Source organism: Odocoileus virginianus, unplaced genomic scaffold, assembly GCF_023699985.2.
Source record: "Odocoileus virginianus isolate 20LAN1187 ecotype Illinois unplaced genomic scaffold, Ovbor_1.2 Unplaced_Scaffold_14, whole genome shotgun sequence".
NCBI classification, from domain to species: domain Eukaryota; kingdom Metazoa; phylum Chordata; class Mammalia; order Artiodactyla; family Cervidae; genus Odocoileus; species Odocoileus virginianus.
This window is the reverse complement of record NW_027224276.1, coordinates 1,131,254-1,146,351: the sequence shown is the minus strand read 5'-3', so window position 1 is coordinate 1,146,351 and position 15,098 is coordinate 1,131,254. Positions and strand designations below refer to the sequence as shown.

Here is a 15,098-nt window from a genome sequence, read left to right as displayed (position 1 = left end):
CACCACACGTGGAGTCTTCTGGACCAGGAATCGAACCCATGTCCCCTGCATTGGCAGGCAGACTGTACCACCACTGTACCATCAGGGAAATCCCTGTTTTCCTCTTATTGCTAAGATTACCTTTCATCAGGCTTCCTGATTTTTCAATCCTAAAGATGTTGCTTTGGGTAGAACACGTGCCTATTCTGGAATCTACTTGTTTCAGATATTTCTGAGGACCTGCAGAGAGTAATATGTACCATAGAATTCATCTTTGTAGAATAAACAGACTGGACTTTATTTCATAATGACTTTTTAGAGCCTGTGTGTTAGACATTTTATATAAATAATTTCAAAGTCTTGCAATTAGGTAGGAATATAATAGAATCTCTAGTTTATAGATGAAGAAGTTAAATGACTTGCCCATGATTTGCCCCACCACTTCAATTTGAGCATAGGTCCACTGAATTCTGAAGTTCCTGCTGTCTCTGCTGATTACAACAGTTATGCTCAAAATAGTCAGCCCCCAGATGAGCCACAACAAATTAAGTAAATCTAAGTTATTGTTCTTATATGTGATAGGCAGTTTCACCTACAGAAATGAGCTGGCTCTTGGCAACCTAAGAGCAATTTAAGGGTACTGAACTTGAGTATTCACAAATTAAAATGAGCATCTTTAATAGCCTTTGGTAACTCTGGATCAGTATTTACCACCTCTAGCTTGACTGCACTATTTAATGGCAAAGACTCTACCAGTGTGTGTATGTAGATAACTGATACTCCTACAGTTGAGAGGGAAGACCACTTTATGAATGTTGCCTTGAATTGGCTATGATTTTGATTGCTACTATTCTTACTTTTTAAAAAAAAAAAGATGGATTGATATTTGACTTCACTGGGTCTTCACTGCTGCATACAAACTTTCTCTAGTTGCAGTGAGTGGGGGCTACTCTTTGTTGCAGTGCGCAGGCTTCTCATTGAGGTGGCTTCTCTTGTTGCAGAGCACGGGCTGGAGGGTGCAAGCAGGCTTCAGTAGTTGTAGCATGTGGGCTCAGTAGTTGTGGCTCACAGGCTCTAGAGCTTGGGCTCAGTAGTTGTAGCACAGAGGCTTCGTTGCCCCACAGCATGTGGGATATTCCCGGAGTAGGGATTGAACCAGTGTCCCCTGTATTGGCAAGTGAATTCTTAACCACTGGACTCCAGGGTTATTCCTACTTTTTAATTTGACATTATTCTTAGCTTTGTGATTATCAGTTTAGTTTCTTTTTTTTTTTTTGTATTTTATAAATATTTAATAAAGTTTTATATAGATGAGAAAGCTCAGATATAAACAACGTTAATAATACACAGACTAAATTCTCTGAGATAATTCTGAGGAGTCTAAACCCAAGGGAAAAATACGCAATACAACTATGTCCATTTCAATCCCTATGACTTCTCCATTTTAAAAAGGTTAAGACGGGCGAAAAAAAAAAGATGAAGGTTAAGATGATATCAGGATTTAACAAAATAATGAAGAATAAACTTGGCCTCACTGAAATTTTAACCCAATCTTTAGGTGGAGATGATTTAAGTTCATGATTTTTCACTTTTGACTGCTGAAACCTATTTGTGCATATAATCAGAAAGTCAAAAAGGTTTTCTACTGTTGTTACTTTTGCTATAATGACATAATCTGCTACCATGGTTTTAATTAGATAGGAATAAATCTATTTAAATTATACACTTAAAGCAAATAAAAAGAAGTCTAAAAAGGTCTATTACAATGAACTACTTGCTTAAAGTATTTTAAAAAAATATTTCTTCAGAACTAACACCAGATAGTTTTTTCAAAAATAAATATTGATAACTTACTTTCACATTTATGCTTTTGTCTTTTCTTGACAAAATGCATGATTTACACTGCCATAATTTCCCTTCTAAAATAAACAGCTTCACTGTTATAAACAGATGCATGATTTACACTGCCTTAATTTCCCTTTTAAAGTAAACAGCCTCCCTGTTATAAACAGATCATTTTAAAAGCTCTCCACTAGTGTGCATCTTTGCTCAGTGATGCTGCAGTGAGAGGCTACAGTGAAACCAGGACAAACACCCTCTCTAGGCCATTCTTCACAAAAGACAGCACCTATAGGACTTAGAGAAATGTATTCATAACAACAGGCTTAAGCAAGGAACCTAGAACCTCCTTAGGGCAGTAGGCTGTCTATTCCTCAGGAATAATGAATTTACCATTGTAAATATCAAATATACGTTCTTCAAAGTTTTTTTAAAAAGGGAAAAAAGAAATATTTTGCTTATGAAAAAGCTGTGTTAGGTGTGGCTGACGGACGCCCTGTTGCACATTCTCAGAGCACAGAGACCTGTAAAAGGAGGCTCACGTACTTTCTCTACTTCCTTGGGCTGGCGCTTTCCTCTCCGTGGATCCTTCCTCAGCACAGTCACCTACAGAGTTCAGTTCACCCTCACTGTGCGCTTCAGCAGACTCCGTCGTTTCGAGAGAAGGGCCTTCTTTCTGCATGCTCTGGGTGTCAGTGCATTCTTTCCTCTCCTCCCTGCTTCCTTTCAGAGGGCTGGGGTCTCCCTGTGGTCCCGTCCGGGGGACGAGTCCGCTGGGGGCGTGCGGAACGTCACCCCCAGCGGGGCGGGCATCGCCCCCACCCTGGGCCTCGGCCTGGGCACAGGGCCCGGGGGTCCCGTCAGCAGCAGGCATGCCCCCCGAGGTCCCGCCGCCCAGCCCCGCGTCTGCCCCGGAGAGCGCAGGCCTCTCCAGGCAGGGGCCGGGCTTCGCCGTGGAGCAGGTGCCGACGGCGGGTCTGGGGCCTCTGCCGATGAGGGAGAGGTCAGCCCTGTCCAGGAGGCTGGTCCTCTCGGTCTTGGAAAGGCTCCTCTGGCCTCGGAGCGGAGGGGGGCTGGAGGGCAGCTGCTCCCCAAGAAGCCCCTCCGAGACCCTCTCCTTGAGATTGTCAGGAGAAAAGTAATCATCGTACGAGGACTCCTCGAGGGCCAGACTCTTGACAGCGGGCCTCCGCACAGAGCACAGGCCGCTCTCCGCCTCCCACAGCCGCAGGCAGGCTACAGGGCGCTGCCGGAGGGACCGCCTCCTCTTCCGCCCCTCCTCTGAGGCTGGCCAGTTCTCCGGGGTCTTCCTTCTCTTGACGGAGGAGCCCAGGGCTTGTGCACGGCCCTCGGGGCGGCCTTTCGTAGCAGAGGACACAGGAGACAAACGCCTCTTCCCGTCAGACAGCCCCTGGGCCGCCGGCCGCGATGGCTTCGAGACGGGGGTGACAACCCCACCTGCAGCCCTGCTCTGCTGGGGGGTCTCTGCCTTGGGAGGACTGCTGGTGGATCTGGGAGGAGTCCAGAGACCCAGGGGACGGGGAGCTGCTGAGGGGCTGCCACGGCCTGTCTGCAACACCGGCGACGCAGCGCACAGATCACTTTCCCTCTCAGTGATGAACTCGCCCCATTTTCTCTCCCGGGTCCCACTTGCAGAGCCTCCACAAGGATCGTCAGCAGACATGGGCAGACCACCGGCAGAAGAGTTATCTGAACACAAAGTATCATGTGAAAGGTTCAAAGATGCTTCACACAGAGAGTTCACAGTGTTATCATCAGGCTGTTCAATCATCTGGGAGGAGGTGGGGGAAAGGTTTTCCCGTTTCTCCTTCATCTCCTGCAGCCTCTTCTTCATTGCACTGTGGTGGCCCCTGTAGACTTTACCGGTCGGGCTGTATACCAACGAGCCATTAGATTCAAATAAGAGGACAGGAACATTGGTACCCAGAGTGGTTTTCTGCTGCTGCAGCTCTTTAGCCATTTTCTCAAATTTCTTTTGAAGCCTTTTATCATTTTCTGGTGTCTTGGGAATAAAATCTTTGGGCTGCATACACTTGCGCTTTTTTCTAAGCAGGCCTGGTAGGTGCTGGTTGGTGCTGGCTGCAGGGAACAGCGACTCGTCAATGTGCGCCCCAGCTACCCTGCATCAGCTGGATTTCTGCTTTTCTTCAGCAAAGTACAATGACACCAACTCCCCACTTTTCAACCCAAAGCACTGAGACGAGCTTCACACCTCTCTTCTGTGCTTTTTCCCAGGTGCTCTGGTACCCGTCTTTGAACACCACATGAGTTACTTGTTTGTTAAAAGTTTTTGAAACCTTCGCCCCCAAATCCACGAGTTGACTCCTAAAGGTCTTGGAGTAATTTTCTGTCCCATTGGCTGACCACACTTCAACATACGCCACAACATCTTTTAGGACCGGGCCCCGGAGGTTCCCGGGGGCCGCCATGACGGGCAGCGGGGACGCGCAAGCGTGACGCAGTGGTGGCAGCGCGCGTGCGCCAACAGTTTAGTTTCTTAATGGTTGTTGAACTCCACAGTATGTAGTGGCACAAATTTGCATCAGCAGTAGTTTTAGTCTGTAATTTTAAGGTAATTAGACTTCAAGGCACATACACCTTGCAGTTGAAGTATAAGCCATTCATATTTCTACCGATAAAGCACACTTACACATAATCCATCCCTGCCCTTTACTTTTCTTATAAAGTGGTGCTTCCTTGTCATCTCTGATTTATTTTGGCTTTGGAATTGAGAACAGGTGGACCACAGAGCCCTGTCTGAGTCTGACACCAGTTCCATGTATTTAACATGGTAGGGAAGTGAGGCTAGTATCCCAGCAGAATTTGGGATGAACTGGAGGAAGTCATATTGCAGAGGTCAGAAAGCAGTATTACCCTGGATTAAACTTTCTATCGTCAGGCAAGATTCTAGAGATAGGTATAATATAATCACTGTAACTAGCAAGCTTGGAATTCTCTGTTGGCTCAGTGGTAAATAATCTGCCTGCCAATGCAGGAGGCAGGGGTTTGATCCATGGGTGGGGAGATCCCATGGAGTAGGATTTGGCAACCCACTCCAGTATTTCTGCCTGGGAAATCCCATGAACAGAATCCTGGCAGGCTACAGTCCATGGGATTGCAAAAGAGACAGACATGACTTAGCGACTAAACAATTAACAACTAGTGGGCTTACAATCTAGATATTCTCTATGGCCCTGTGCCTATTGTGAAATATTAGCATCACACTCTAACCAACTGAGATAACTGCCCCCCTCCCCCATTGTGAAATATTAATCACTAGAAATGTCACCTCTATGAGGACAGGAATTTGGGGCTCTTGTTCACTATTGTATCTTAACATCTAGGTCAGTGCCTGACTTATTTCAGTGCTTGGCTCACTAAATATTGGTTGAAGGCCTAAATGGTTCTTTGATTTTCCATGTTCTATGCACTGGAGGTATACCAGTAAACAAAACAGACCAAAAAATCCTGGCTTTCTTGAAGCATACATTCTAGTGATAAGTACTTAAACTTGTTTTTCAGTAGAAAATGTTTCAGTAAAATATTTTTTGAAAGAGCCAAAATATAAAATAGATAAGATGGAGAATATGAGCTCAAATTGAAGAGAAAATAGGAACACTTGCCCTCTCTGGTCCACTTCTCCATCTGCTCAAATCCTGGTTTGGGAAGCACAACTTGAAAGCCACTACTGTAGAGTATGGAGAAGGCAATGGCAACCCACTCCAGTACTCTTGCCTGGAAAATCACCATGGACCGAGGAGCCTGGTAGGCTGCAGTCCATGGGGTCGCTAAGAGTCGGACATGACTGAGCGACTTCACTTTCACTTTTCACTTTCATGCACTGGAGAAGGAAATGGCAACCCACTCCAGTGTTCTTGCCTGGAGAATCCCAGGGATGGGGGAGCCTGGTGGGCTGCCATCTGTGGGGTCACACAGAGTCGGACACGACTGAAGTGACTTAGCAGCAGCAGCTGTTGAGTATGGGCTTCCTGGGTAGCTCAGCTGGTAAATAATCCACCTGCAACGCAGGAGACCCTGGTTCAATTCCTGGATTGGGAAGTTTCCCTGGAGAAGGGATAGGCTACCCACTCCAGTATTCTTGGCTTTCCCTGGTGGCTCAAATGGTAAAAGAATCTGCCTACAATGCGGGAGACCCGTATTGATCCCTGGGTTGGGAAGATCCCTTGGAGGAGGGCAGGGAAAACCACTTCAGTATTCTTGGCTGGAGAATCTCCACGGACAGAAGAGCCTGGCGAGCTACAGTCCATGTGGTCACATAGAGTCAGACACGACTGAGCGACTAAGCACAGTACAGCTGTAGACTACATGTCTACATTGAAAAATGAGACATTAAACTTTTCTCAGGGAGCTGTTTTCCCTTGAATTTTATAAAATGGTGTGCTTCTTCTACAAAGCATTACCTCACTGACTGGTTACATGCCTTTCCTGTGTTCCAGTGGTACTGTGCTTATAGCTTTTTGTGTTCTTTTTAAGTGACTTACTCTGTGCAGGGCTTCCCTGGTGGCTCAGAGGTTAAAGCGTCTGCCTCCAATGCGGGAGACCTGGGTTTGATCCCTGGGTCGGGAAGATCCCCTGGAGAAGGAAATGGTAACCCACTCCAGTATTCTTGCCTGGAGAATCCCATGGACGGAGGAGCCTGGTAGGCTACAGTCCACGGGGTTGCAAAGAGTCGGACACGACTGAGTGACTTCACTTTCACTTTCACTTTACTCTGTGCTATCTGCATCCTGGCATTTGTAGTCCCTCAATTCATGTTCGTTAGACTGAACAGTAAGCCAACAATTAAAATCTGTAGATAGTTGTTCGGAATCTCAACTCCTACTTTCTTTAAAGCTCAAATGTGCTCATTTTCTGATTAGTTGTTTGCATATATTGTTGTTTAATCTCACCTACATAATTTTAGTCTCCTGGAAAATTGTAAGGTTAACTGAACTGGACCACTTTAGATTAGGAACTCATTCTGCTTCAGAGGGTAGCAGTCATCAGCTTCTTTATCCATTCATCTGCTGATGGACATTTAGGTTGCTTCCATGTCTTGGCTATTGTAAACAGTGCTGCAGTGAACACTGGGGTGCATGTATCCATTTGGCCCATGTTTTTCTCTGGATATATGCCCAGGAGTGGGATTACAGGGTCATATGGCAGCTCTATTTTTTAAGGAACCTACATACTTTTATCCATAATGGCTGTACCAATTTACATCCCTACCAACACTGAAGGAGAGTTTCCTTCTCTCCACACCCTCTCCAGCATTTACTGTTTGTGGATTCTTTGATTCTGTTTTGGCTGGTGTGAGATGATGTCTCATTGTAGTTTTGATTTGCATTTCTCTAGTAATTTAGCAATGTTGAATATCTTTTCTGTGCCTCTTGGCCATCTGTTTGTCTTCTTTGCAGAAATGTCACTTTGGGTCTTCTGCTCATTTTTTGGATGGATTGTTTGTTGTTATATTAAGCCACATGAGCTGTTTGTAAATTTTGGAGACTAATCCCCTATTTAAAAAGGAGAAAAGGAAAGATATACCCATTTGAATGCAGAGTTCCAAAGAATAGCAAAGAGAGATAAGAAAGCCTTCCTCAGTGATCAGTGCAAAGAAATAGAGGAAAGCAATAGAATGGGAAAGATTAGAGATCTCTTCAAGAAAATTAGAGATACCAAGGGAACATTTCATGCAAAGATGGGCTCAATAAAGAACAGAAATGGTATGGACCTAACAGAAGCAGAAGCATATTAAGAAGAGGTGGCAAGAATACACAGAGGAACTGTACAAAAAAGATCTTCACGACCCAGATAATCACAATGGTGTGGTCACTCACCTAGAGCCAGACATCCTGGAATGTGAAGTCACTACGAACAAAGCTAGTGGAGGTGATGGAATTCCAGTTGAGCTATTTCAAATCCTAAAAGATGATGCTGTGAAAGTGCTGCACTCAGTGTGCCAGCAAATTTGGAAAACTCAGCAGTGGCCACAGGACTGGAAAAGGTCAGTTTTCATTCCAATCCCTAAGAAAGGCAATGCCAAAGAATGCTCAAACTACTGCACAATTGCACTCATCTCACACATTAGCAAAGTAATGCTCAAAATTCTCCAAGCCAGGCTTCAACAATACGTGAACCAAAAACTTCCAGATGTTCAAGCTGGTTTTAGAAAAGGCAGAGGAACCAGAGATCAAATTGCCAACATCCACTGAATCATCAAAAATCAAGAGAGTTCCAGAAAAACTAGTTCTGCTTTATTGACTATGCCAAAGCCTTTGACTATGTGGATCACAATAAACTGTGGAAAATTCTGAAAGAGATGGGAATACCAGACCACTTGACCTGCCTCTTGAGAAATCTGTATGCAGGTCAGGAAGCAGCAGTTAGAACTGGACATGGAACAACAGACTGGTTCCAAATAGAAAAAGGAGTATGTCAAGGCTGTATATTGTCACCCTGCTTATTTAACTTATATGCAGAGTACATCATGAGAAATGCTGGGCTGGATTCTAGCACAAGCTAGAATCAAGATTGCTGGGAGAAATATTAATAACCTCAGATATGCAGATGACACCACCCTTATGGCAGAAAGTGAAGAACTAAAGAGCCTCTTAATGAAAGTGAAAGAGGAGAGTGAAAAAGTTGGCTTAAAGCTCAACATTCAGAAAACTAAGATCATGGCATCTGGTCCCATCACTTCAAGGCAAATAGATGGGAAACAGTGGAAACAGTGGCAGACTTTATTTTTTGGGGGGCTCCAAAATCACTGCGGATGGTGACTGCAGCCATGAAATAAAAAGACGATTATTTCTTGGAAGAAAAGTTATGACCAACCTAGACAGCATATTAAAAGCAGAGACATTACTTTGCCAACAAAGGTCCATCTAGTCAAGGCTATGGTTTTTCCAGTAGTCATGTATGAATGTGAGAGTTGGACTATAAAGAAAGCTGAGTGCCGAAGAACTGATGCTTTTGAACTGTGGTGTTGGAGAAGACTCTTGAGAGTCCCTTGGACTGCAAGGAGATCCAACCAGTCCATCCTAAAGGAAATCAGTCCTGAATGTTCATTGGAAGGACTGATGTTGAAGCTGAAACTCCAATACTTTGGCCACCTGATACGAAGAGCTGACTCATTTGAAAAGACCCTGATGCTGGGAAAGATTGAGGGCAGGAGGAGAAGGGGACGACAGAGGATGAGATGGTTGGATGGCATCACCGACTCAATGGACATGAGTTTGAGTAAACTCTGGGAGCTGGCAATGGACAGGGAGGCCTAGCGTGCTGTAGTCCATGGGGTTGCAAAGAGTCGGACGTGACTGAACAACTGAACTGAACTGAATCCCCTGTTGGTCACCTCATTTATGAATATTTTCTCCCATTCTATGGGTTGTCTTCTCATTTTGTTTATGGTTTCCTTTGCTGTGCAAAAGCTTTTAAGTTTAATTAGGTTCCATTTGTTTATTTTTGTTTTTATTTTCATTTCTCTGGGAGATGGATTGAAAAAAATATTGCTGCAATTTATGTCATAGAGTGTTCTGCCTATGTTTTCCTCTAATAGTTTTATAGTGTATGGTCTCACATTTAGGTCTTTATTCCATTTTGAGTTTATATTTGTGTATTGTATTAAAGTGTTCTAATTTCATTTTTACATGCAGCTGTCCTGTTTTCCCAGCAACATTTGTTGAAGAAACTGTCTTTCGTATTGTGCAGTCTGGTTTCCTTTGTCATAGATTAATTGACCATGAGTGGTAGAGTTTATTTCTGGACTTTCAGTCGTCTTCCATTGATCTGTATGTCTTTTTTTGTGCCAGTGCCATGCTGTTTTGATGACTATAGCTTTGTAGTATAGCCTGTTCTGGGGGAACCTGATTCCTCCAGCTCCATTTTTCTTTTTCAAGACTACTTTGGGTATTCGGGGTCTTCTTCGTCTCCATACAGATTTAAAAGCTTTTTCTTCTAGTTCTGTGAAAAATGCCATTGATAATTTGATAGGGATTTAATTGAATCTGTAGATTGCCTTGTATAGTATAGTAATTTTGACGATGTTTATTCTTCCAAGCCAAGAATGTAGTATATCTTCTCATCTCTTTGTGTCCTCTTCAGTTTCTTTAATTAGCACCTTATAGTTTTTGAAGTACAGGTCTTTTGTCTTGTTGGGTAGGTTTACTCTTGTGTATTTTATTCTTTTTGATGCAATGGTATATGGGGTTGTTTCTTGAAATTCTTTTTCTGATCTTTCACTGTTAGTATATAGAAATGCAACAGTTCTGTGTATTAATTTTGTAACTTGCAACTTTACCAGATTCATTGATGATATCTAATAACTTTTCTTGTAGCATCTTTAGGATTTTCTATGTATAGTATCATGTCATCTGCAAACAGTGACAGTTTTACTTCTCTTTTCCAACTTGGATTCCTTTTATTTCTTTTTCTTCTCTGATTGCCATAGCTAGGACTTCCAAAACTGTGTGAATAAAAGTGGCAAGAGTGGACATCCTTGTCTTCTTCCTGATCTTAGAGGAAATGTTTTCAACTCTTCACCACTGAGTATGATACTAGGTGTAAGTTCCTCATATATGGCCTTTATTACATTGAGGTAGGTTCCCCTCTAGGCCCACTTTCTGGGGAGTTTTTATCATTAGTGGGTGCTGAATTTTGTTAAAAGCTTTTTCTTCACCTACTGAGATGACATATGGTTTTTAATTCTTCAATTTGTTGATGGGGTATCACCATGAATGATTTGCCGATATTGAAGAATCCTTGCATAGAAAATCCCAACTTGATCATAGCATATAATCTTTTTAATGTATTTGAATTGCTAGTATTTTGTTGAGGATTTTTGCATCTTTGTTCATCAGTTATTACTGGTGTTTAGTTTTCTTTTTTGTGTGTGGTATATTTCTTTGGTTTTATTTATTTATTTTTTTAAAAAAATCCATCCTCTGACAAAGGCTTTACTGACAATTTTCCATACAGTTAGTCAAAAAATAAAAAAATACAGAACACAGCAGACAGTATTTCATACACTAGAAGCCAACATGACAGGAGTCCCTTCTCATCACGGTAAAAAGAAAAAAAAAAAAAAACACAAAAAACCCAAAACTAAGAACTTAGTTTTTGATGGGGAGATAGGACTTTGGTCCCCTACCAAATGAAACAGGGTAACCCAGCAGAGAATTCAAATCAAGGGTGTAAGATGGGCCAGGGGGTGCAGGGCGGCGGTGGTCAGATTTTAAAATAACTGCTTTAGTGACGAACAGGCTGCAAAGGCCAGGTCTGGGCTAGGCTGTGTCTCTCACTATAACTATCACCATGTGCTCTTCCTCTAGCTTGCCCAATGTCCTCAGTGCTGACTGGAGGTACTGCTGTGAGAAGTCACAGGGTGGGAAGGCGTAGAGCATGCCTGTGCTGTCTCTGCCCTTGGATCCACCCACTGGCAGGCTGATCACCCCTGCAGCCTGCTTCTGTTTCAAGTAGGAGACCAGGTTCCTGAGAAGCCGCCTCTGTAGGCCAGGCTCCACCGCGGGCGTCCCCTCGGAGCCGGGCCCGCCGGGGGCCGCCTGGGTGGCCAGGAGCACTGCGTAGCCGTTGGGGCTCCCCTGCTTGATGCGTCTCGTGACCTCATCGAGCTTGGGCTGGTCCAGGCGAAGGCGCTGGGCAATCTTCAGCTGGGTCAACTTACTCCCGGAAGTATGGTCTTTGAGGAGACTGCTGATCACCCCCTGGTCCCCCTCTAGGATGTGCATAGATGTTGGGAAGCAGCTGTTTTTCAACACCAGGAGCCCGTTCCAACCCAGCTGCAGCGTCTGGGCATACTCTGAGAGACTCTTGAGCTTTTTGGTCTCGTGTTTTGGCTCTTCCAGAGGCTTGGGCTCGGCCTCAGTGGTCCGGTGATTGCGCTCGCTCTCTCGGGTCTTCTTCCCGTGGGAAGAGTCGGGAGCCTCGTGGTGGTGGTGGTGGCCCCGCTCCTCCGCCCCGTGTCGGCTGTTGCTGAGGGAGTTGCTACCGGACTCCTTGGTCCCTTCACTGGAATGGTTTTCCTTGCGGCCACGCTCCGGGGTGCGGTCGGAGCCTCGGTCCGCAGGCTGCCCACCACCCTTGGTCCTGCTCCGTTCCTCATAAGGGGAGTGGGTGGCCCTTCCGCGATCACTGGAGAGGCTCCGACGCTTCCGCCTGTCCTCCCAGGCCTTGGGCAGGCCCCGGTCCCCATCTCCTCCCCAGCGCTCACCACTCCGGCTGCGCACTGAGCGGCTATAGCCCTCAAGGCTGTTTCGGCGGTCAGAGCTTTTACTGGGGCTGGTCCAGTCCCCTTCCAAAAAGGTCCGCTCTCGATCTGAGTACAGGAGGTGTGGAGGGGTCCTGTCCCGCACCCGCAGGTCGGCATCCAGGTTCCGGTGCCGGGTGTACCCGTCTGGGAGCAGCTCATAGTGCACAGGGAGGGGGGAGGGCTGGTACTGCTGGGGATACCGAGTCTCCTCTGCTTTGGCAAAATCCACGCGCAGCCTGCGGTCCGGACCCCCCAAGGGAAAGCCCCTCATTTTAGCACAGGCGGCCTGGGCAGCGTCCAAACTCTCGTACTGGATGTAGGCAAAGCTATCTCCCTTGACATGATCAATGGTCCGAATGCTCCCAAAACGGTCAAACTCCCGGGCCAGAGCCGCCAGTGAGGTGTTAGGTCCCAAGCCACCCACCCAGAGGCGCGTAGTGGGGTTGGCCTTGCCGTACCCTATCTTAATGGGATTGCGGCCTATCACCCGACCCGACATGCCCACCTTGGCCCGGTGGGCCATGTCCAGGTTCTGGAACTTCAGGAAGGCATACGCACCGCCCTGCCCACGGGCGGGTCTCTTGATGACCACCTCCTCAATGATGCCGTACTTCTCGAAAGCCCGTCGCAGCTCCACCTCTGATACGCTGTGGTCCAGGTTCCCAATAAAGAGGTTGCGCGTGGCACGCTGGTCATCCTCGGGCATCAGGTCCTCTTCGCACACGGCCGGGTAGCCGTAGGGTCGCCCGCGGTCGTCATACAGCCCGTAGTAGTCCAAGGCCCGCTCCCGAGACAGGCCTACAGCGGCGGCGGCGGCTGCCGCATCCAGAGCAAAGGCTGCGGCAGCGTGGCGGGCGCGGGGCTCCCGCAGCGGAGGGGCGGCAACCGGGGACAGCGAACGCTGCTTGTACTGGTAGCCGCCGTGCAGCGGGAGGTAGCCGAGCGGGTCGGCGGGCGCGGGCGGGCCCGGGGGCGGAGTGGAGGCGGCGGCGCTGCTGCTGCTGCTTCGCCGGCTGCTCCCGCCGCCGCCGCCGCCGCCTCGCAGGTACACGGGCTCCACCTTGAGCGGGCGGTCGTAGAGCAGCAGCTGGCGGGCCTCACGCGCGTCCTGCGGGTGCCGGAAGTTCACGTAGGCCACGCGGCCCAGCTCAGGCGTGTGCGACAGGCGCAGGCTGATCTCGCCGAAGCGCTTGAACTGGTGGAAGAGCCGATCTTCGAGGTGCTCGGCGGGCAGCGCGGGGCTCAGGCTGCTGATGAGCAACGTCTTGTACTCGGGTGCAGCCGCTGAGGAGCCGGGACCCGTGGGCTCGGCCCCGGGCGGCGGCGGAGGTGGCGGTAGCGGAGATGCGCGGGGCGACGCGCCCGAAGCGCCTGGGTCCCCTGAGGCCTTGCCACCGCGTCCCCCGCCGCCGGCGCCCGAGCCCGAGGAGCGGCCGCTGCTCGCACGGTGATTCGCGTCCCCGGCGCCTCGGCCGTCGCGATGCCCACCGCCGCTGCCCCCGCTACCGCGAGGTTTGTCGCGAGCCCGCGTCGGAACGGGGTGCTTGGCGCCGCCCGAGGCCTTGTGCGCCGCCCGCCGCCCGCCCGCCTCCGCCTCCCGTTCGCGCTCCCGCGGCCGCTTGGCCGACGATGACGAGCCGCGCCCGCTCGGGCTGGAGTCTCGCTCGCTCTGCCTCTTCATGGCGCCGGCGCGGCTGGCGGGCGGGCGGCCCGCAGGCCCCTCACAGCGGCGGCGGCGGCGGCCGAGGAGGCAGCGCCCCCGGCGCCGCCATCTTGGACCTCTTTGGTTTTAATATCAGGGTGATGATGGCCTCATAGAATGGGTTTGGGAGTTTTCCTTCCTAAACAGTTTTTTTTTGGAAGAGTTTCAGAAGGATAGGTGTTAGCTCCTCTCTAAATGTTTGATGGAATTTACCTCTGAGTCCATCAGGCCTTAGACTGTTGGGAGGTTTTTAATCATAGTTTCAATTTCAGTGCTTGTGATTGGTCTGTTCATATTTTCTATTTCTTCCTGGTTCAGTCTTGGAAGATTGTACCTTTCTAAGAATTTGTCCATTTCTTCTAGGTTGTCCATTTTATTGGCATATAGTTGCTTGTAGTAGTCTCTTATGATCCTTTGTATTTCTGTGGTGTCAGTTGTAACTTCTCCTTTTTCATTTCTAATTTTATTGATTTGAATCCTCTCCCTTTTTTTCTTGTCTAACTGGCTAAAGGTTTGTCAGTTTTGTTTATGTTTTCAAAGAACCAGCTTTTGGTTTCATTGATCTTTGTCATTATTTTGTTTTGTCTCTATTTCATTTATTTCTGCTCTGATTTTTATGATTTCTTTCCTTCTACTATCTTTAGGTTTTGTTTGTTCTTCTTTTCTAGTTGCTTTAGGTGTAAGTTTAGGTTGTTTATTTGAGATTTTTCTTGTTTCCTGAGGTAAGATTGTATTGCTATAAACTTCCCTTTTAGAACTGCTTTTGCCGTATTGCATGGTTTTTGGATCATTGTACTTTCATTTTCATTTGTCTAGGTATTTTTTGAGTTCCTTGTTCATTTCTTCAGTGACCCATTGGTTATTTAATAGAATTATTTAGCCTCCACGTGTTTGTGTGTTTTATACTTTTTTTCCTGTAGTTTATTTCTAATCTCATAGCATTGTGGTTGGAAAAGATGCTTGATATGATTTCAGTTTTTACAGCATGTGGTCAGTCCTGGAGAATTTTCCATGTGCACTTGAGAAGAATGTGTATTCTGCTGCTTTTGGATGGAATGCTCTATAAATATCAATTAAGTCCATCTGATCTAATGTGTCATTTAAGGCCTGTGTTTCCTTATTGATTTTCTGTCTGGATGATGTGTCTACTGATGAATATGGTGTGTTACTACTGTTACTACCCACTACAGTTGTGCTCTTGTACATTTCTTCATTTATGGCTGTTAGTATTTGCCTTATATATTGAGGTGCTCCTATATTGGGTGCATATATACTAATAATTTTTATGTC

The 15,098-nt window shown here is 46.9% G+C and overlaps 3 protein-coding genes across 3 annotated transcripts in view; 1 reads left to right on the top strand and 2 right to left on the bottom strand.

The window, feature by feature from the left end:
* Positions 1-15,098, top strand: part of FAM120C (family with sequence similarity 120 member C) — a 128,099-nt gene that overhangs the window by 25,058 nt on the left and 87,943 nt on the right. Inside the window, exons 2-9 of the mRNA XM_070462802.1 lie at positions 2,332-3,049; positions 3,144-3,539; positions 4,236-4,292; positions 11,349-11,534; positions 11,703-11,966; positions 12,183-12,422; positions 12,765-13,325; positions 13,388-13,906. Coding sequence (XP_070318903.1) covers positions 2,332-3,049; positions 3,144-3,539; positions 4,236-4,292; positions 11,349-11,534; positions 11,703-11,966; positions 12,183-12,422; positions 12,765-13,325; positions 13,388-13,906 — 2,941 coding nt within the window. The remainder of the gene's footprint in view (positions 1-2,331; positions 3,050-3,143; positions 3,540-4,235; positions 4,293-11,348; positions 11,535-11,702; positions 11,967-12,182; positions 12,423-12,764; positions 13,326-13,387; positions 13,907-15,098) is intronic.
* LOC110147951 (microcephalin-like) lies at positions 2,111-4,309 on the bottom strand. The gene is made up of 2 exons (XM_070462816.1): positions 4,018-4,309; positions 2,111-3,877 (listed from the first exon to the last, which is right to left on the bottom strand). The coding sequence occupies exon 2, from the start codon at positions 3,866-3,868 to the stop codon at positions 2,357-2,359; it is 1,512 nt and encodes a 503-aa protein (XP_070318917.1). The 5' UTR covers positions 3,869-3,877; positions 4,018-4,309; the 3' UTR covers positions 2,111-2,356.
* Positions 10,783-13,879, bottom strand: LOC139033519 (putative RNA-binding protein 15B). The gene has a single exon (XM_070462815.1). It carries the CDS (start codon positions 13,785-13,787, stop codon positions 11,121-11,123), a length of 2,667 nt encoding a protein of 888 aa, XP_070318916.1. The 5' UTR covers positions 13,788-13,879; the 3' UTR covers positions 10,783-11,120.

Excerpts from the sequence above, each read along its gene's own strand:
- LOC139033519 (XM_070462815.1), bottom strand. The coding sequence starts at position 13,787 with ATGAAGAGGCAGAGCGAGCGAGACTCCAGCCCGAGCGGGCGCGGCTCG.
- LOC110147951 (XM_070462816.1), bottom strand. The coding sequence starts at position 3,868 with ATGCAGCCCAAAGATTTTATTCCCAAGACACCAGAAAATGATAAAAGG.